We start from the raw sequence: 22,430 nt of genomic DNA on the forward strand, positions 1-22,430 counted from the left end.
TTTTCAATATATATCTGTGTGGTATCCTTTCATTTGGTATTCAAGGGGATTGTGTATGATAAAACAGCTTGCTTCACATGCCTTTACAGAGTTTAGCCTAAGACTGCTTTGTCCACGCTACTAGGAAAGCTGGTCTATAAGTTTGACTTACAACCAATCATCATAAGGGTTGCTTGGCATGGCCCAAGGTGATCACTAGATCTAGTGAGCATCATATACCAGGCCAACTTCTCACAGGACACTTAGAAGAATACTTGGAGCAAACCCCTTTAGAACTAAAAGGTTCTAGAGTCAACACACACAGGAGCACCGGAGTACTCGAGTTACCTCTAGGGATGGGCGGAATTTGCGAAATTGCCTTTCCCAATCTTCAGAAAAACTGCAAAAAATCTCTGCGAACACACGGAATTTTGCGTCTTTGCAGAGATTTGGGGGGGGGGCGGGGCTTCTTTGCGAGTTCATAGTGCTTTTCCTACACTATCTTTATAGATCAAGAATCTCGATTCTCACGCATTTACTCCGTGAACTTTCATACCATCACTTTATGATTCAATCCACCTTGTTACCTATACGGATTAATAGATTTCGTGCTTGCAGTTTCTGGAATTGTATTGTGACAACCCCAACATTTATTGCGTCCGACCTCTCTTAATAAGGAGCAGACGCCTAATATTCTCCCTCTACGTGACACCTGATGCACACCTTATCACACAATGATCTTTGCCATCTGGCAATAAGATTACATAAGGTTAATACAGTATACAATTGACACCAGTCCTGAAGATGGTCTCAGAAAGTTTTGTTTAGGAGACCGAAACGTCGACCAGCGCCTCATCCTTGTTCGTTTTAAATATACTGAGATTTTGGATAGGTGATATTAGGTTCTACAGAGTCAGCTATTAACATATCACTATTGTACCTGCAGACCTAATTGTTTACAACTGTTTATATCTGTATATGAAATTGATAACCTTTTTTACCTGATAAACTCTACTTTTCCTATACACCTTTTGTATAAAGTTAGTCGAATCATTTTTGAGTTTATTTTGCTAAACAAATTCCCTTGAAGGCACCTATACCTTTCTACTTTCCTACACTACAGCTGCGTAAAGGGCCAGAAGAGTTGTCTCTCCAGTGACCATGTGTGTGTAACTTTGCCATCACGCCGAAAGGCGCCGGGGTCCCTTGAGTGAACTGTTCATCATAGTGGGTAAAGTGTGGGAAGACGGTGCACACTGCTAGTGTGTGGGGCGGGGCCAAACGGGCAGGCGTCTATGCGAGTTCACATGCTTCTTGTGTTTATAAAAGGTCAGAGACCTATCAAAGCAGCAGATGAGGAGAAAGAAGCTCCTGGTCACAGGAACTGCACAGGGATTGCACTTGTGAAAGTCAAGGATGCAAAGGCCTCCATAAAGCATCACAGCTAATTTTTGAGGGTAGATTGGGGAGAAAGCACACCAGCCCAGCCTCGACAAGGCTCACAATTTTTTGGGGCTGATTAATGAATTACTGAATTTGAGCTTCAGCTCGGGCACCTGTAAGGGCTTCCTGTTGAGGATTAATTTTTGTGACAGGAGCATCGTGCCAGAATGAATCCTGCCCTGCTTATTTATCCAAGAAGACACCACCGTTTTGTGCGATACCTCTACTCAACTGGAGTACTTCCTACAGGCTAACAGTAAGTGCTACCTCGTTGGGTAAATATATAGTGCTTTTCCTACACTACAGCTGCGTAAAGGGCCAGAAGAGTTGTCTCCAGTGACCATGTGTGTGTAACTTTGCCATCGCGCCCAAAAGCGCCAGGGTCCCTTGAGTGAGCTGTCCATCCTAGTGGGTAAAGGGCGGGAAGACGGCACACACTGCTAGCGTGTGGGGCGGGGCCAAACGGGCGGGCTTCCATGCGAGTTCACATGCCTCTTGGGTTTATAAAAGGTCAGAGATCGATCAGAGCAGCAGATGAGGAGAAAGAAGCTCCTGGTCACAGGAACTGCAAGGGGATTGCACTCGTGAAAGTCAAGGATGCAAAGGCCTTCATCAAGCATCACAGCTAATTTTTGACGGTAGATATGGGGAGAAAGCACACAATTTTTTTGGGCTGATTAATGAGTTACTGAATTTGAGCTTCAACTCGGGCACCTGCTTTATTTATATCTGTAAGTGCTTCCTGTTGAGGTTTAATTTTGGTGACAGGAGCACTGTGCCAGAAAGAATCCTGCCCTGCATATTTATCCAAGAAGACGCCATTGTTGCAATACAATTCCTTTCCGCCGCGGATCGCGAAAGTTTTGACATTTTCGCGTCCCACTCGGAACGCGAAAATGCTAAAATTTCGCTAATTCCGTGAGCGGAATGGAATTTTCTGCCCACTGCTAGTTACCTCACCCAGGGAAGCTGGGTCCATAGGTGTCTTTTCGTGTCGGGTTTTGTCGTAGATCTCAATGGCGAGCTGCTGAAAAGTGCTGCAGGCGACCAAGTGGAAAGTGTCCGGGTGGATCCAAGGGTGGATCAAAGATCTGAAGAACCTAAAAGCAGAGGGGATAGAGTCTGGGTCACTACCAAGTGACCAGGAAGGCGAGGAGAAGATGCCGACCAATGTCTGGTTATTTCTGGTGAAGAAGGTGAAGCTTGACTCTTCAGCCACGAGGACCAGGAGGTGTTGATGATGACCAGGAGCTGGATTCGAGCAGTCCCATGAAGGATGTCGAGTGCTGAGGTGTCAGTATCTGGATTGGACCCAACAAGCCTTGGCAACAGCAACATACGCAGAAAGCAAAGATTGGCTTTGGTGCAGACCAGCAAGATCTGAGGGACTTACCCGTTGGAGGGGAGTCAGGGCACTTCTGGAGCAAACAGGAAAGCTTAAGAAACAGAAGAGTTACCTACATGGGGACCCACCAGTCGACGGACTAGTGATTGCAAAGGAGCCTTGAGCGTAAATGTTGGAAGTGGGTCCACGGAACACTTGTGGAGTGTAGGCCCACAATCTTCAGTGCAAATGGTGCTCGGGGCTTGGACTACAAGTAGCCTAATGCACAACTTTGGAAAAGTTCGGGAAGTTGAAGAACTTGCAAATGTGCATGGTGTCCAGGAGTTCCGGTCCCACATCACTCGTGAGGGCAGCGGGTCCCAGCTTTGCTGGGATCTCGTGTGGCCTCTGAGAAGTCTGGAAGTCCATGTCCTGAGTCGCAAATCCGTCAGGATCCTGCAGGAGCCTTGGAAATGCAGATCGGCAAGATGCTTCTTTGGGGCCTGTTTGAACAGGGGAGTCACTCCTTGACCCCAAGGGAGATTCTTCCGTCTTCTAGTCGAAATAGAATGTGGAAGTTCCAGAAACATATGTTGCAGAGTTTCGTCCAGGGTAATCTAAAGTCCTAAGGACTGGGTTCCTATACTTATACTAAGATAGGGGGTTGGACTTACTCTATGGACCCACCGATGGGTGGATCCACGGAGTGGGGTGGTTACATCCCTTTCCCTTTGTCCAGTTTTGCGCCAGAGCAGGGGCTGAGTGCCCCTGCAACCGGTTTGAACTGGGATATGCACAGAGACACCAAGTGTGCCCCCAGCACCGTCTGAAAAGCATTCTCTGAATGCACCCACCCTGCCCCAATACACTAAAGCCTGTCTGGGAGGTGGTTACACCTCTCTGTGACAGGAAACCTATTGGCAGGTATCCCCTGCTGGAGTTTCATCCAGCAGCAGTAGGTCAGACCCGTGTCTGTGGCTGCAGCATCCATTTTGTGATGCTGGGGCTCTTTTAAACTATTACCGGTTAGGTACGTGTGTACATGTCTTCTCCCTCTAGAAGGGTGGAATTCTACTCCCACTGCCAGAACTGGCGGGGGTAGGATTCCAAAGTGTATGACACCTAACACGACATGTTTCCATGCAGCCATTCCAAAGTTAGCATTAACCGCGAGGTTATAATGCACTTAAGAGTATATGGTCTGGCTGCATCACAGAACAGCTACATAGCAGTGATTCCGAAAGCTGCAGAGGGGTCCTGCTCATGCCTGGGCACCCTCTCACACAAAACAAAGCACTCTGCCTTCAGCATTGATAAGGCCTGCCATAGGAGTGGCTTATAGGTTTATATGTGTCAGTGATTAAGGTAGATATAGGTAACCTATAGCTTAGTAAGGGGTGCCTGCACCACCTTATGCAGGCTGCAGTAGCAGACCTGTGGTGCCATTTTGGAAGGCTTCCCAGGGGTGGCATAATACATGATTCAGCCCCTAGTAGGCCTCTGGGGTACCTATGCCCTTAGTACCTAAGGGACCATATTCCAGGGACTCGCAAGGGTAACCCAGTAACCAATCTGGAGTGTACCTAATGTACATGCAATCAATTTAGAGAGGAAGCAGCTAGGCTGGGATCCTGGTTAGCAGGGCCCCAGCCAGACTACAGTCGAAAAACAGTGAAACACCAGCAAAAAGTGGGGGTAACCATAGTAAGCAGATGCTACTCTCCTACAGCCCCAAATTGTATCCAGAAAAGAGCGCAGTGAAAGAAGAGTGGGATGAAGTGAGACAACAGAATGTGATGCTGAATAAAATGATGGAACATATAGTACAACCTGCCAAAAATGTAATGAAATGTCTGAGCAGTAAAGTACATTTTCTAAAACAAGGGAAGAGTTGTCTGCTCCTGAAGCGGAACTGAGGAGAGACAGTAGGCAGTTTCCTCTGACGGGAATGAGGCAAATGATTGTAAATTGGGCTCATGAGTGAAGTAGTGTGGCTCACTGGTTAGAGGCGGCAGACCCGAGAGCAGAGGACGGCCCGGGACCAGGGTTCGATTCCCGGCGCGGCAGGTTTCTGGACCAGGGTCAGCGGACTCGATAATTCTCTCGCCTCGGTGCCCACTCTGATCAGCGATCACACTCGGCAACTCTGGGCATTAGCTTGCCTCATCTTCACTAACGGCCCCACCAGACCGCCGGGGATGCCTGGTCTCACCCTGGAGATACCCATTAAGGGACCATCTCTCAGGGAAGCCAGGAAGGGTTTCGTAGCGGTCGAAGCGCCTTGGGACCCTACGGGTAAGTAGTGCGCTATATAAATGCCAATACATTTACATACATTTACATTTACATACATGAGAGACATTTGGCTGAGAGCTGTGCTAAAGATAAAGGGGCAGATTTATGTTAACTGGCGCATCCCGAGGGATGCGCCAGTTAACATGCGCCACAGTGCGCCACAGCTACGCCACCCATGGTGCGCCGCATTTATGATGCGGCGCACCATGGGGCAAAAACGGCACAGATGCATGACGCATCTGTGCCGGAAATGTGGCGCATTGCTGGAGTTGCGTCGCAAGCGCGACGCAGCTCCAGCAATGCTCTGGGGGGGCCTATTCTTTCAATGCTGCCTCAAGCCTTACGCCTGCTTCAAGCAGGCGCAGGGTTTTGACGCAGCATTGCCCTGAAAGTGACTGAGTGAAATCTCATAGATTTCACTCAGCCACTTTCAAGAGGCGTTCCTGCGCAGGAACGCCCCCCCCTGCGCAGGAACGCCTCCTCATGGCGCAGTGCTGTACAACGTGACGCATCTCCTAGATGTGTCACATTGTAAATAGGGCGCAGGGATGCGCCACGTTTCCGCGCCGTTGCGTCACACAACATGCGGTGTAAACGTGGCGCAAGCCCTTCATAAATCTGCCCCAAAGTGAGGAAGATCTATGCAGGGAGTGACACGTTTAAAGTTGTAAGTAATGTTCCTCTGTTACTTGAGAAAGTTCCAGGCGACTGGACATTGTAGGTACATTTATGACAGCTGTTTAAGAGATGTAATTTGATATTGTCTGATTATATTGGTCAGCACTAGAGTGGTGTTAGAATTCGAATTTGCTTCTGAAGGGGATTTCAATAGTATCATCACAGATTATACAGTTCAATTCATTTAGCTATTGTACATCAGTAGATGTGAATAAGTAGAGGTATTCAAAGTGATATGATAAAAGAGACAAGCTGTGGTACATTGGAGATGAGCACTATGTAAAAACGTGATTGATAAGGAAAGGAGATACTGGATCTTGTAAGAATGTAGTGGTGTTTGATACTAGTAATGTGTGCAGTATGTTGATATTACTTTTATTTGATCTGAGGGAGTCAAAGGTAAGGATGGGGACAATAGTGCTAGGTTCACGTCGCTGCTAAGGTTGCTGGAAAGGAGCATAGGGCCAGATGTACAAAGGTTTTCATTTGCAAACAGGCTAATTTGCAGATTACGCAGCTATTACGAACCGCAAATGGGGTTTGTGATTCAGTATTAGAAAGGGGCTTGTTTAAGGTGTCCTTTCCTAATACCGAGTCTCAGTAGTATGTGTGAATGTTTTTCAATCGAAATGCAGTCGCAAAACATTTACATTTTACCACCTACTTTAAGTAGGTGGTAACCCATTTACAAATGGGAAAGAGTCATCAAGGCACCCCTTTTCCTTTGTAAATGTTTTTTTAAACATTTTTTAAGAGCAAGCAGTGGTGCCAAGGAAACACAGCCTATTTTCCTCTAAGGAAAATGGGTGGCATTTAAAAAAACATTGCTTTATTGAAAAGCAATCACAGACATGGGGATCCGCTGGCCGCAGCAGGCCACCATTCCTGTGATTTTGGTGTTTCCAAAAGAGTCGCAAACCGACACCTTCCTCATGAATATTAATGAGGCACAGGGTCAAGACTGATTTGCATATGGCTGGATTCAAACTGGAATGGAATAGTGAGCAAAAAACAATGGATTTAGGCCCATATCTCTGTACTGGGGTGAATGTATGACATTGTTCTGCTTTGTGTCCATCAACTGTTGTTTTTGCGTAGGTCTATTCGTGACCCACTGGGATTCGCAAAATGTGCTAAACACACATTTGCACATGGGTGTTTGTGATCAACAAATAGCGAATCACAAACATACGCTATTAGGTAATCGCAAACCATGCTCTGCATACATCTGGCCCTAGAGGTTAATTCCAAGCATGCAAGGAGAAGTCCAGTTTGGATGAGCTATATTGAACTGTAAATGGATTTGTAATTTCTGTTGCAATATAATTTTTGTAGAGCAAGATTACTATGCTTGGGATGCATCTCATGCACAGTGCACATGGGTATTTTAATTTTTAAATACCATGACTCGTATTACAGATAGGGCACACTTTGCATATTTGCGCCAGGACGCGCCTTAAAGCAGGTGTGCCGAGTACAAACATGGAAAATGCACCCTAGCTGGAAGAATGTGCTGCCCTCGGGGCAGCTCGAACTCGTGCTGCCCCTAAGGCAGCACATTCAAGAGAAATACGGAGCAGCTGTTTAAAAGATACTCCATGTTTCTCTGTGTAGGCGGCAATCTGCCGGCACTTTTAAAGGGATCAGAGAACTCCTTGCAGGTGCGTGCAGTGAGTGACTGCAAGTGGATGTCTGGGAGGTCCAAGGGACCCCTTTTGTCCCTGTAGAGGGCTGCATTTAAACGGTGCACTGAAAGAGAGCCACTTTTTGTGGTGCACTGAAAATGCGCCTTATAAAGGCTTGTTTGCGTTTGCGCCCACTTCGATAATACGGCGTGGGCGCAGAGGCAATGTGATTCCCTCATTTGCATGGGGAAACCCCCCATGCAAACGCTCATTGCGCCCCGGGGGGAAGGGGGTTTGTGTTATACTGCCCTTCAGCAATATTTATTATTCACATTGTTTTCCTAATTGCATTCTAATTGCTCACTTTACAGTTTTTGTTGTATGTGCATATTGTTTATGGTATGGGGATTATGGGTATATCTTTTGAACCTGCCTACGTCATTTAGAATTGTTTGGCTTTGGCTAGGGTGGTCCTATGGGGGACAGTTTCTGGGAGCTGTTAGTCAGCCTGGGCCATTATGGTCTTTCTCGCTGACTGTGAATCAACTTTAAAAACGTTTCCAATGAATGGACATTCCTTTATGCATTAAATAAGAAAGCAGAGATTTTGCAGTGTCGTTATCACGTGGGGGTGGGGAATGACGTCACACTTAGAACATTATCCACGTTTACAGAGTATCATCAGTCTGGAGACAGTCATAGACGTGCATCCATCCATGCACCCATCCATTCACCCAGCCTCACTCTCGTGGCTTTCACAAAGTAGCTTGAACTCTACCAAAGTAGTGTCGAAAAATCCTCCCTCTTACAGACCTGACGACGAGAGGCCAGCGGCACCAGTTCTCTTCCTGCACCGCCGCCATGGCGGCGTTAAAGCCCGTCCAGCAGAACAGCAGCGTCTCCGAGTAGACTTCAGAGCAACCCCTGCCCCCGTCCGCCGGCGGGAAGTAGGCTGAGGAGAGATGCGGGGAAAGGGAGCAACTTACTAATTATAAAGTGACTTCCATCACAGCCGCTCTACAAAACAATTCTATGAATAAAACATCGAATTATGTGTCTGCTTAGAAAGGGTGAGTGTCCAAATATCACAGCACTTCCTTGGGATCTCAGTCTCTCATAATCTACAATTAGCTCTTACCTGTATCATATCTTTGGTACTTCCATACTGGACAAGTACTGGCCTGGCGCTGGAGCTGTACATGCAGAGGACTGTGCTGTGCATTCTGGGGAATTACTGAAATGTATCTTACTGTCGTTTATACAGTACATACTGGGTCACAGTGGATCTATGCCTATTTATGGTGCTTTACGTACTCGCGTGTTGTGAAACTGACTTGGCTATGATGCTGTACACATAGTGAGCCGAGTAAACTAACATGACAAGGGACAATGTGGACACTGGCATCATGGCACCAGCTGTAACCTGTAGGATAATCCTCCTGCAAGGCGCTTGATTCTGCAGGACAGGTAGTCAGAGGGTTCTATATGACCTAAGCCCCTCTGAGCACGAGCCCTGACACCAGGAACAGCTGCTTCACACAGGCTGCCTCCCCAGGTGGCCTATCTAAGCATCCAGGACCAATCAATCAATCAATCAATCATAGGCATTTATAGAGCGCTCTACTTACCCGGAGGGTCTCAAGGCGCTAGGGGGGGGGGTGCTGCTGCTATCCGAACAGCCAGGTCTTGAGCTTCTTCCTGAAGGCGAGGTGGTCTTGGGTCAGGCGCAGGTCGGGAGGGAGGGAGTTCCAGGTCTTGGCGGCCAGGTAGGAGAAGGACCTTCCTCCTGTTGTCGTTCTTCGGATGCGGGGGACGGCGGCGAGGGCGTGACTGGCTGATCGGAGGTGTCGTTTGAGAGCGTAGAAGTTGATGCGGTTGTTGAGGTAGCTCGGGCCTTGGTCGTGAAGAGCTTTGTGTGCGTGGGTAAGGAGACGGAAGGTGATTCTCTTGTTGACCGGGAGCCAGTGCAGGTCTTTTAGGTGTCCGGAGATGTGGCTGTGTCGTGGGATGTCGAGGATGAGTCTGGCTGAGGCGTTCTGGATCCGTTGGAGTCTCTTCTGGAGCTTGGCGGTGGTTCCGGCGTAGAGCGCGTTGCCGTAGTCCAGTCGGCTGGTGACGAGTGCCTGGGTGACAGTCTTCCTGGCCTCGGTGGGGATCCACCGGAAGATCTTCCGTAGCATGCGCAGGGTGTTGAAGCATGACAAGGAGACGGCGTTGACTTGCTTGGTCATGGAGAGGGAGGAGTCCAGGATGAAGCCCAGGTTGCTTGCGTGGTCTGTCGGTTTGGGTGCGGTGCCCAGGGCGGGGGGCCACCAGGAGTCGTCCCAGGCGGAGGGCGAGGATCCCAGGATGAGGACTTCCGTCTTGTCCGAGTTCAGCTTCAGGCGGCTGGTCGACATCCACTCGGCTACCTCTTTCATTCCTTCGTGAAGGTTGGCTCTGGCGGCGGCGGGGTTGTTGGTCAGGGAGAGGATCAGCTGGGTATCGTCGGCGTAGGAGATGATGTTGAGGTTGTGTTGGCGTGCGATGGCCGCGAGGGGGCTCATGTAGACGTTGAAGAGGGTTGGGCTCAGCGAGGATCCTTGAGGGACGCCGCAGATGACTTCGGTGGCCTCTGACTTGTACGGTGGTAGACGGACTCTCTGCGTTCTTCCGTCGAGGAAGGAGATGATCCATTCCAGCGCCTTCTCCTGGATTCCGACGTTGCTGAGCCGCTGCACTAGGGTGCGGTGGCAGACGGTGTCGAAGGCCGCGGAGAGGTCTAGTAGGATGAGGGCCGCTGTTTCTCCGTTGTCCATCAGGGTTCGGATGTCATCGGTGGCAGCGATGAGGGCGGTCTCGGTGCTGTGGTTGGCTCGGAAGCCAGACTGTGAGGGGTCGAGGGATCCGTTCGTCTCGAGGAAGGCGGCCAGCTGCTTGTTGACGGTCTTCTCGATGACTTTGGCTGGGAACGGGAGCAGCGAGATGGGGCGGTAATTCTTGAGTTCGGTGGGGTCCGCTGTTGGTTTCTTGAGTAGAGCGCTGAGTTCGGCATGCTTCCAGCTCTCAGGGAAGGTGGCGGTGGTGAAGGAGGTGTTGATGATGTCCCGCAGGTGGGGTGCGATGACGGCGTCGGCCTTGTTGAAGACGTGGTGAGGGCAGGGGTCGGTCGGAGATCCGGAGTGGATGGAGTTCATCATGCGGACGGTTTCTTCGGTGCAGATCGGAGTCCAGGCGCGGAGGGTGGTGGTGGGGGGCGGTGTTTCGGTCGAGTTGGACGTGGCGTTCGTCGGTTGGGTGTTGAAGCTGTTGTGTATGTCCGCGATCTTGTTGTGGAAGTAGGAGGCGAGGGAGTTGCAGAGTTCTTGCGATGGGGTGATGTCGTTGTTTCCGGCGTTGGGGTTGGAGAGCTCTTTCACGATGTTGAAGAGTTCCTTGCTGTTGTGTGCGTTGTTATCCAACCGGTCCTTGAATGCAGTTTTCTTGGTGTCGCGGATCAGTTGGTGATGCTTCCGGGTGGCAAGCTTGAGGGTGGTCATGTTGTCTGGTGTTGGCTCCCTTCTCCAGGCTTTCTCGAGGGCTCGGCAGTTCTTCTTGGAGCTCTTGAGTTCGTCGGTGAACCACGGGGCCTTCTTGCTGCCGGGTCTGCTGGGCGGGGTCCTCAGTGGGGCGAGTTCGTCCGCGCAGTTGCTGATCCACTTCGTGAGGTTGTCGGCGGCCTGGCTGGGGTTCGCTGAGCTGGCGGGAGGGTGCTGGCTCAGGGAAGCGGCGAGCTGGTCGGCTGTGATCTTGCTCCAGCTTCTGCGGGCGACCTGTTGCTGGTGGTGGTGGGTCGTCGTTCTCCTGAAGGTGAAGTGGACGCAGCTGTGGTCCGTCCAGTGGAGTCCTGTGGCATGGCTGAAGGCGATGTCTTTGCTGGATGAGAAGACGGCATCGAGTGTGTGTCCGGCGAGGTGGGTGGGGGTGGTCACCAGTTGCTTGAGTCCGAGGTTGGCGAGGTTGTCGAGCAGGGTGGTGGTGTTGCGGTCGTTGTTGTTCTCCAGGTGGAAGTTGAGGTCCCCCAGGAGGATGTAGTCAGCGGAGGGGAGGGCATGCGGGCTGACGAAGTCGGCGATGTCCTCGCTGAATTGGGTGCGTGGTCCCGGGGGTCGGTAGACCAGGGTGCCTCTGAGGGTGGTCTTCGGGTCGGTGTGGATCTGGAAGTGTAGGTGTTCGGCGGTAGTCAGGATGTCGTCGGTGTAGGTCGTGATGCGGATGGTGTCCCTGTGGATGATGGCGATGCCTCCTCCTATCTGGTTGGCGGTGCGGTCCCTCCGGGTGATCTTGTAGCCCTCTGGGATGGCGATGTCGGGTGCTGAGGAGGCGTTCATCCAGGTCTCCGTGAGGAAGGCAACGTCAGGAGCAGTGGTGTCGATGAGGTTCCAGAGTTCGATGGCGTGTCTGTGGACTGAGCGGGTGTTGAGCAGGATGCACTTGAGGTGGTTGCTGCTGGTGTTCGTCTTGGCGGGTGCTGGTGCGAGGCAGGTCCGGATGCAGGTGAACTTGCAGGCGGTACAGCAGAAGGATCCGTGGGAGCGTCTCGGGGTGGCACGGTAGCATCCCGGGACTCGTCCGTCGTTGAGTGCGATGAGGGTGGCGGCGTCGTACGTCCGGCGGGTGGGCTGGGAACTGCGGGGGCCAGGGGTCCTGGCACTGGGCGCGGTCCAGGCACGGACGGGCGCAGACGGGCTTACCTTTGGCGCACCTTCGGCGCTCAGTCGGTGCTCCCGCTGCGCGCGTCCGCTGCGCGGTCGCTGAGGGGGCGTCATAAGAGGGGAGCAGGGAGGGCGGGTCCGCTGGGAGGCGGGAAGGGGTTAACCAATCGTGTGGCGGGGGGTGGGGCCGCAGGCAGGAGGCGCGGGAACGGGACCGGCAGAGCGGGCGGCCCAGCGGCGGCTGGGGCGCTGCTGGCGGCGTCGGCGAAGGAACTCTGTCAGCAGGTAGTCAGGGCTGCAGTGGCAGGCGCGGAGAGGAGCAGGGGGGCGACCAGGCCAGAGGCGCAGTGCCCTTGAGAGTGTTGAACCGCTTCTGAGGAACCTCTGTACCAAGTATGTACTTTTGTAGAAGACGCTTACAGGTAACTAGTGACACACGGTGTAACAACACTTGTGATGCTTTTTATGCGAGTGTAATTTAATGTCCTGATTTTGTATGCAAGTGTAATTCTAACTTTCCCTCACACGTGTTGAGTGATTTGGATCATTCACCGTTAAAAGCGACGCAAAGGCCCACAAATTGCAGGATTGACAGAGTTATACAATAGGTGCAAGTAAAAACTGTCTAACGACTGGCAATAGCGCTCCAACTCATAGTTCTTTGGCTCACCATGCCACCTCAGTTTGGGCCCAGCCAAATGCAAATCAATCCTGACCCTGTTCTTCATGGGAGAAGACCAGCCTGAACTACCAAGCCAGGTTCTTCCTGATCCAGAGCACAAGCACCCCAGGGCCAATTTGTGCATTCGTAAGTATGCCGCCCTAAATGGGAGAGGTATGCTCAGACGTGGGTCCAGGGCACCCTGTGTCATTGGAACCAGCTGTACCTGGCTGATGCGCCCATATCTATCTAGTGTAACCGGTCCTGAATTGCTTGGGTTCGGTTTTGGAGGACCTGGCTTGGCAGTTTGGGCTGGACTGTTCGGAACGGAGCAGGGTCAAGACTGATTTGCATAGAACTGGGTCCAAACTGAGGTGACATGGTGGGAAAAATAACAATGGATTGGGATGCAGCCCTGAGTGATTAGCAGAGGCTGAGACTAATTCAAGCATTCCATCCACATTTTTTGAGTTACTTTGGTACTTCACTAGTATAAGCTCCATGACCCTGATTTTTGGAAACCCCTAATCAAGATTTGGGTCAAAAATCCAAACAGCTGCTAATATGGGGGGGGGGGGGGGGAGAGTGTCCTGGAACCATGACGCCCAGTGTGAAATGTGGGTCTTCTGTCTTTTTTATGAAGCGTAGGCATTGGAAAGGTCATAGTACTCATGAGGCTTCCTGGTATGGAAGACAAAGGGGTGGGTGTCGGGATCGGTGTTAAGGTTGGGTTGATGTATAGCAGGTGCTATGAAGGAGTGGTAGGACCATTCAAACATGTTTTCAGCATATAAAGGTGTCTGACTTAACAGAGGGATACAGCTTGTAGGATTCTGTGGGAAACGTTACTATACAGGATTACTTCAAGAGTTGCCCTTCAAACCTTTCTCCAAAATCTTTTAAAACTAATATACTTTGTAAAATATGAAATGAAAACCACAACTTGGATCTATTTGAACAATACCCCGAGTACCTTGTAACCCAATAAGCAGTTGATATCCAGTTCACACTTAGGATATTGGTTAGAACGTTTAATACTTTCCCTTTTGTAAACTTTCAGTCAAATAGGAGAATCTCCTGTAAAGTCATGTAAAGCGCTGCATCGTCCTTTATCCTGATTGGTTCCACTGACACTAGGGGTGTTGTGCCCATACCTGCTCATACAATAGATGTGTCCGTGATTTTGAGTAAGCCAGGTTGGTACCTCTACATTGCTTCCTATTTCATATTCATTCTATCTACATGATTTGTTAAAAGCAAACGTCATATTGATGCACTTGCAAGAACATATGAACAAAAGAAAAAGGCATTTCTGAAAACAAGCATTGGTAAAGGGGTGGTGGTTACTCTTCAGATATCTGTTTTCAGCAGTTGTATGCGTGTTTCTTTCAGTCTCATCCCTGTTGCAGGGAATTTACTGCAGTGTTGTGGACAACATTGCTGCTAGTTAGGGCGTTGTCAGAGAAGGATAGGATTCAAGATGGACTCTTGATCTTCTCACAGGATAGCCGCCATATGTCAGCAGAGATAAATGTTTCAGCACTAAATTTGTATTGCATTTAAAGATCGGATAACTATACAGTACCCATTGTGCTTTTGATGGCAAAGCAATAGGCCTAGGGCAGGACTCAGAACTGTTTCTGGTATCGATACATCATCTGCCAATAGTTAGGTATTTTTGATATACGTTTTTGACTCCAGAACTTTGATGGTCTAGTAGTTGTATGAGTATCGGGGATTCCATTAGGCCATCTCGTTTTGAAATATTAAATCACTACATATTGTCTGTTTTATAAAGAGGAGCAGAGGATTTCCTGGGGCTGGTGATGAGACCGTTTCTGACAATTGTTAAGTGAGCAGAATTTGCAATCCTTGATAAGATTGTCCCCCCTGGGTACTTTAACCTTATGCTCCAAAAATGCTCACTAAATGGTACTAAAGTATGGTCCCCATATTGAAACTGTACATGTACAAGGGGCAATGATCTTAGGAAGTCAGATTATTGCCACCCTTGGGGTTCTACTTCAACAGCACTTGTTTTGTGTAAGATACACTCGTGGTCTGCTGTACATAAAGAGTAGTCTGCATTGCTTTAGTAGACAACCTTTTCCAATACCTACCATCTGCTTCATCTTCTTCGAATGGTGTCTCAGCCTCCCCTGCAAGAGCAATCATTAAATATAAGAAACAGACATGTGCTTACTTAGGTGAATGTTTGCAGTTCTCTAGAAACATAGATCTTGTTTTACGGAAGTTAAAGCAGAATGCTGACAGGTTCTACGAGAGATCAGATTAGCAGGAGAAAGGAGCACCTCAGTCAATAGATATATGTGGCAGCTGAGTAGTATCATTCATCAGCAGAAGACAATTTAACATTAAATATTTATTTATTTATTTATTTAAAGAGGTTTCTATCATCATATCATAGCACTGCCTTGTCACAGCGACCATCATCACATCGGGAGCCACAACACTGACAGCCAATACATCAACCTTACCATTTCCTGTGCTTTTCATGAACTCAGCATAACTTTAGCGTTCCCATTGGGAGAACTGAATTTAGAATAGTAAATCAGCTGGGTCAGAGCTCTAGCAGTCCACATGACGATCTGAATTTAGAACAGCAAATCTGCTATATCAGGGCCATGGTTCTAGCATCCACATTGGGAGAAATGAAGTTATAGTAAATGTGTCACGTGAGGATCATGACTCTAGCATCCACATTGGGAGAACTGAAGCTAGAGTGGTAAAACTGAAAGGTCGTGGTACTAGCATCAACACTGGGAGAACTGAAGATTGAGTAGTAAAACTGAAAGGTCGTGGTTCTAGTATCCACATTGGGAGAACTGAAGATTGAGTAGTAAAACTGACAGATCGTGGTTCTAGTATGTACACTGGGAGAACTGAAGACAGATTAATAAAACTGACAGGTCATGGTACTAGCATCCATATTAGGAGAACTGAAGTTAGAGTAGTAAATGGGTCACTTGAGGGTCATGACTCTAGCATCCACTTTGGGAGAACTGAAGACAGAGTAGTAAAACTTACAGGCCGTGGTACTAGCATCTACGCTGATTTATAGCGTTCTTTTAATGTTAGCGAACAAAGGCTAATTTTAAATTGTATTTGTGTGGACTGTAAATCTGATTCTCACTTACTTCTCTGCCGACTCCCGCCCCGGTCCGCCGCGTCCATTTCTGGGCGTTTGTTTGCGGAGGGTGAGGAGGAGCCTAGCACTTCCCTGCTCGGGCGGATGGTCAGCGCTCTAGTTGCCCCTACAGCCTATAAATGTGTATTGGCCAGCGACCGCGCAGCGGACGCGTGCAGCGGGCGCGCCGGAAGCGCGCCGAAGTCGAGCCAAAGTCAAGCCCGTCTGCGCCCGTCCGCGGCCGGACGGGGCGCGGGGCCACAAACCCTGGTCAACCACAGCCCCCTCTTTTACGGTATGATAAACATACTCTGCTTAATCTCCGTCCTGGCCTTACCTCACCCTGCCTACACTCTATGAAGGCGCTATCTTTACACTATTGCTCTGTGTGCCATTTCACTCCTAGCACCAGCTCTTCCGATAACCCCCACAAAAGCGTGCTAAAAGCAGCACTACTTAACTGCCGATCTCTCAGCAAACACAGCACCCAAATATATCACCTACTTGAGGATGAAGCTCTTGAGATCTTACTACTAACCGAAACCTGGCTTGGTGAACACTCTGATCCTGACATCATCGAGGCGCTGCCTCCAGGCTACTCCCTCGCCAGGCTCGATAGGCAGGATGGTAGGGGTGGTGGAATAGCCATTGCCGTTAGAGCCCCACTGGAATGCTCTTTATCTCCTCTGAATATTGATCACTGCGAAGCAGCCTCTTTCACTATCACATTGGGTCCTAAACACTCCCTATCTGGCATCCTCTTATATAGACCCCCGGGCAGACTGTTTGACTTTACCGCCAGCCTTATAGAGGCCACAGCTCATCTCGCTCTAAGGAAATCTAGACTCCTGGTACTTGGCGACATGAACATACATTTTGACGACGTCGGGGACAAAGACGCCGCCTGCATAAAAGCAGAGCTACTCTCTCTGCAGCTAGATCTTAAACATCAGAGCCCTACTCATAGACAAGGTCACCTGCTCAACCCCGTATTTGGTAACTGGAATGGAGTAAAAGTGCTTCCTCCAATTCCCGTTCCATGGTCTGACCATTATGTAATTCCCCTACATATACTAGCGGCTGAGACTGAAGTCAAGAACGACAACTTGCAGACCTATCAAAGTCGCAAGTGGAAAAATTTTAACCTAGACACGTTTACCGACAAGCTTGAAACGGCTGGACCCCCTAAAGGCTCCGACTGTGAGACCGCCTATACTTGCCTAAAAAATTGTGTCTTAACTGCCCTTGACGAGACCGCTCCCATCCGTAGATCGGTGGCCAATAAGAAACTGAGAAAACCATCCCCATGGTTTACATCTGAACTTCAAGATGCTAAATCCGCTTGTAAAAAACTGGAACGCGAATGGCGTGTCAATTTCTGCCCCACAGCAAAAGACCACTATAAGAAAGAGCAAGCGAGATATTACAAACTTATCCGCTCTGCTAAAGCACTACATTATAAGACCCGTATTGGTGAAGCAGAAAACTCCTCTAAGGAGCTTTTTTAAATTTTTAAAGAAATCTCGGTAGTTACCAACGAGAGCAATGCCCACAATGACTCGGTTGCGAAATGTAATATTGTTGCCAAATACTTTGCCAATAAAATTACTACTATCTACTCTAATTTCTCCACCGACTTGCCATCAGGCTCTGACTTCACTGAAAATCTGGAGCTCATCCATGTTAAGAAATGCCTTACAAGTTTCTCTGTTCCTCACACTACTACTTTAACTAGTATCTGTAAAAACATTCAATCTGGATCGCCCCGGGACCCTGCCCCCCCCAAGATACTAGCAGCTAGCTTGGAGGTCCTTGAGCGACACTTCAGGCACATCCTCCAACTTTCCTTTTCCACAGCTACCCTCCCTATGGAATGGAAGAAAGCCATTGTGTTGCCTATAAAGAAAAAACCTAACATCAGTCAGGACATTCTGGAAAACCTACGGCCCATCTCGCTGCTACCTTATTTGGCGAAGGTGGCTGAGAAAATAGCTAACAGCCAACTCATGGCCCATTTAGAGTCTAACAATGCCTTCCACAACTCCCAATCAGGGTTTAGGTCAGGTTATTCCACCGAAACCGCCCTTTTGAGAGCGACCGAAACCCTACGGGCAGGTGTAGATGAAGGACAGACTATGGCATTAATAAAGCTGGACCTTAGTGCGGCGTTCGACACTGTGGCACACTCCATCCTGCTACAGTGTCTGAACAAAGCCGGGGTCATCCAGGAAGCATTGGGCTGGTTGAAAGCCTTCCTCACCAATCGCTGCTTCCAGGTTCAGAGAGGCGCTTTTCTCTCTGAAAGCATTGCCTTAGAACAGGGGGTACCTCAGGGCTCTGCCCTGAGCCCTACCCTGTTCAACCTGTACATGGCCCCTTTGGCTGAAGTGGTTCAATCGTTCGGCATTGAATTAGTTTCATATGCCGACGATACCCAACTTCTCATCTCCCTATCCCAAGCCCCCTCCGTTTCTGCAAACAACTTTAAATCTTGCATGCAGGCTCTGTCAGGTTGGATGACCCAAAACTGCCTGAAGCTCAATTGTTCAAAAACAGAGGTTCTGGTAATGGGAGGCAGGGATACGAGCTGGACCAAGGAGTGGTGGCCTTCTTGTCTGGGGCCGTTACCCACCCCCTGTGAAGCGGCCAAGAATCTGGGGATTTGGGTTGACCCCAAACTCTCCTATGACTGCCACGTGAACAAAGTGGTCGGAAAATGCTATGGGGTCATGAAGACCCTGAACCGCACTCTTGATCTCCTTCCTCTTGAAGCCAGGCGCACTATGACACAAGCTCTAGTGACCTCTAGAATAGATTATGGGAATGTGCTTCTGCTTGGAACAACGCAAAACAACATCAGGAGACTTCAAGTCCTCCAAAATACAGCAGCACGTTTAGTCCTCAGACTTCCCAAGAGAGCACCATCCAAACCTGCTCTAGACACCCTCCACTGGCTACCTATAAAAAAAGAGTTCTCTTTAAAGCACTCTTAATGTGCTATAGGATCATTTCCCAAAAAGCTCCTCCTTACATGAATGACCTAGCTATTCCCTATGAGCCCAACAGAACTCTTCGCTCTGGTGGAACTGGCTTGCTCAAAATACCCCGTATCAGGAAAGCCAGAATGGGTGGTCGTTCCTTCCGGGTTATGGCCGCCAGGGAATGGAACGCTCTCCCTATGGGGATCAGACTAGCGGACTCGGAGACCACCTTCAGGAAAAGCTTAAAAACCCATCTGTTTTCCCTGTAAAACCCTACATTGGTCTTTGACTTTTCTCCACAGCGCGGGGACACGCCGTGATGGCGTCACCAGGCGCTTTACAAGCTCCTTTGTTGTTGTTGTTACACTGGGAGAACTGAAGACAGAGTAGTAAAACGGACAGGTCGTGGTACTAGCATCTACACTGGGAGAACTGAAGATGAAGTAGTACAACTGACAGGTCATGGTACTAGCATCCACATTAGGAGAACTGAAGTTAGAGTAGTAAATGGGTCAGTTGAGGGTCATGACTCTAGCACCTACACTGGGAGTACTGAAGATAGAGTGGTAAAGCTGCCAGGTTATGGTTCTAATGTCCACATTGGGAGAATTGAAGTCAGAATAGTAAATGTACCAGGTCAGGGTCATGGCAGAACGAGGACATTACAGGTAGAGGTAATGGCAAAGTGAATGTAATGGTCTGGGTTTATGTAGAGGCACTCAATGTAGTAATGTGTAACTGTAACATCACAGCAGAGAGCAAATAAACTGTGTACCGAACTCTACAGCAGCACGTTTGTCTCACTTGTAGTTCCCTTCCAGGCCTTCTTTTGTACAATTGTGCCCTGCCCATCTACGTGATCAGGTTGTAAAGTCTGCCTATCTAATAGGATTCATTTGTTAATTTTGGACTAGCCTGATCCATAAAAACAAGTCACACACAAGAGGCCTTATAGGAAAATAAAGCAAGAAAGCAATATGGGCCTCTCCCAGCGACAGCCGAGCCATTCTTGTAGACATTGTAAAGCTGCTTGGTATCATATGACATGAATGATGTAATACATACAGACGGATTACTGGACACAAACAATATGATAAGATTCACAAAGTTCAGGGCACATAAAAACTATTTGACCGCAGTTTCGTGGAATAAGCATCCTGACAGCCCACACCCCCACTATCATAACCAATGCTCTTCACATCCATCTTTATAAATGTACCCTACAGAGAGCATTTAACCCTTTAAAAGTTTGATACAATCGTCGACATAGAGTATAACTGCTTCGCCTCTGAAAACACAGATGAATCCAGCTTGGTTGAGAAGCAAAACGTATCGCCGGAAGAACCCAGAGAGTCCGCCTCCCCCCTTTTAGATCAGAGGCCACCGAAGTCATCTGCGGCGTACCACAAGGATCATCATTCAGTCCCACCCTCTTCAACGTATACATGAGTCCCCTCGCATCCATCGCGCGCCAACACAACCTCAACATCATCTCCTACGCTGACGACACCCAGCTGATCCTCTCCCTCACCAAAGACCCAAACACCGCCAAAACCAACTTACACGAAGGAATGAAAGAAGTATCCAAGTGGATGAAGAACAGCCGTTTAAAACTGAACTCGGACAAAACGGAAGTCCTCATCTTAGGTTCATCCCCCCCTGCCTGGGACGACTCATGGTGGCCACCGGCCCTGGGAACCGCACCCATACCTACGGACCACGCACGTAACCTGGGCTTCATCCTGGACTCCTCCCTCTCGATGACCAGACAAGTTAACGCCGTCTCATCATCGTGCTTCAACATCCTACGCATACTCGAAAAAATCTTCAGTTGGATCCCCACCGAAACAAGAAAGACGGTCACCCACGCACTGGTCACAAGCCGACTGGACTACGGAAACACCCTTTACGCCGGAACCACAGCCAAACTACAGAAAAAACTCCAACGCATCCAAAACGCCTCAGCCAGACTCATACTAGACATCCTCCGCCAAGCTCACATTTCCGATCACCTTAAAAACCTCCACTGGCTCCCCGTCAACAAGAGAATAACGTTCTGTCTCCTCACCCACGCACACAAAGCCCTCTACGACCTAGGACCCGAATGCCTCAACACGCGCCTGTCCTTTTACACCCCACCCGCCAACTACGATCGTCAAATCAAGCCCTCCCCGCAATTCTGCGCATCCATAGATCCACCATGGGGGGAAGATCCTTCTCCTACTTAGCGGCCAAAACCTAGAATTCTCTCCCCACCCACCTCCGCCTTACACAGAGCCACCTCTCCTTCAGAAAACAACTAAAAACTTGGATATTCAATAAGTAAGTACCCCCCCCTCCCTCAAGCGCCTTGAGACCCTCTGGGTGAGTAGTGTGCTATACAAATGTTAAACTTGAACTTGAACTATAATAAAGTGCAAAAAAATGTAAAGTTGCCACCTCTTCTAATCATGCCTGTAGTGGGGGAAGATCAATTTAAGATGTGATATCATTTCTCACACTGCTTTACTACAAGGGTGAAGGCTCTGGGTCCATTTCCTACACTCCCATTGCATAGCTACTTCTCCATGCTTGTCCACCTGGCCTATTTACATCATAGGACATAATCACCTAGTCATACTTCTTTCATTTACTCTTGTCCAACAGGCACAACTATTTTATCTTAACCCAGACCTTTAATTCTTCTATGAAAATTCACACACTTTCAGTGCACTGCAGTACCTGGCCTGCCATATTTTGAGTTCCCTGCCACTCTGTTGAGGTATTGCGGACAAAAGTGCATTAGGTGACAAAGCAAGAGTACTTTCATCAAAAATTTAATGCCAGGTGGGCCACCATAACATGGCCGCTAAATCATCTTTAATTTTGTTTTTTGGAAATAAATCCCCAAAGTGGGAGGTTGTTTCTGGTAAACAACTAAGGAGTGGGTTAGACTGCAGGGTTTTTACTCCATGTGTGTAGATGCCATTTCTTTCTCTGTCCACAATCACCATTCATCTAATGGTAGTATCATGCGCCAGGTTCCCCTATCAAGGACAGCAAGCAACCAACTAATTCCCCTGTGTCAGACCTACCTCTAGGCTCATCACCAGTAGGTTTTTCCTGAGTGATTTATGAAGGCTGTGGAGCTAGCATGTGGCTCCATCCCAAATGCTCTTTGTTTGATTTACCGTACTACTGCACGATTCATAAGTCCTCCATGGAAAGCAGACCTCCTACGTGTGACCAGGTATATAAGCCACGTTTAATCTTCTCAAACTTGCTTTACAGCCAGATTTTCAAGAAAGAAGGACCCTGCTTTTCCGTCAACCATAGATCCAGTCCAGAGCCTGCAAGTATCATATCTCTTCTTCATATCGACTGGCAAGCAAAGAGAATATGAAAGACCAGAAGAAGCTCGAGAAAATCAAAAGAAGTCGCTACACGGAACAAGGTAAAACCAAGGTGTGTCATGAAGTGCATTCACTTCTGGACCTTGGTTCTCAATCTTCTCGTAATGGACCACAGAATCAAACTATTAAAACGCTTCAATTGCCCTTATAGGAAATGCCAATATTGAGACTATGGGATGATAGATAGGAGTATCCAGTAAAGGAACAGGTATTGTCCCTTGTGAGTGTTCC

General features: G+C 48.7%; 1 protein-coding gene across 1 annotated transcript in view; it reads right to left on the minus strand.

The window, feature by feature from the left end:
* Positions 1–22,430, minus strand: part of LOC147717151 (receptor activity-modifying protein 1-like) — a 56,285-nt gene that overhangs the window by 28,070 nt on the left and 5,785 nt on the right. Inside the window, exons 3-4 of the mRNA XM_086920483.1 lie at positions 14,799–14,837; positions 8,158–8,296 (exon numbers count right to left, since the gene is read on the minus strand). Of these exons, the coding sequence (XP_086776609.1) occupies positions 8,158–8,296; positions 14,799–14,837 (178 nt within the window). The remainder of the gene's footprint in view (positions 1–8,157; positions 8,297–14,798; positions 14,838–22,430) is intronic.

The sequence above is a fragment of the Lissotriton vulgaris genome, chromosome 5, assembly GCF_964263255.1.
Source record: "Lissotriton vulgaris chromosome 5, aLisVul1.2, whole genome shotgun sequence".
In the NCBI taxonomy this organism is placed as follows: domain Eukaryota; kingdom Metazoa; phylum Chordata; class Amphibia; order Caudata; family Salamandridae; genus Lissotriton; species Lissotriton vulgaris.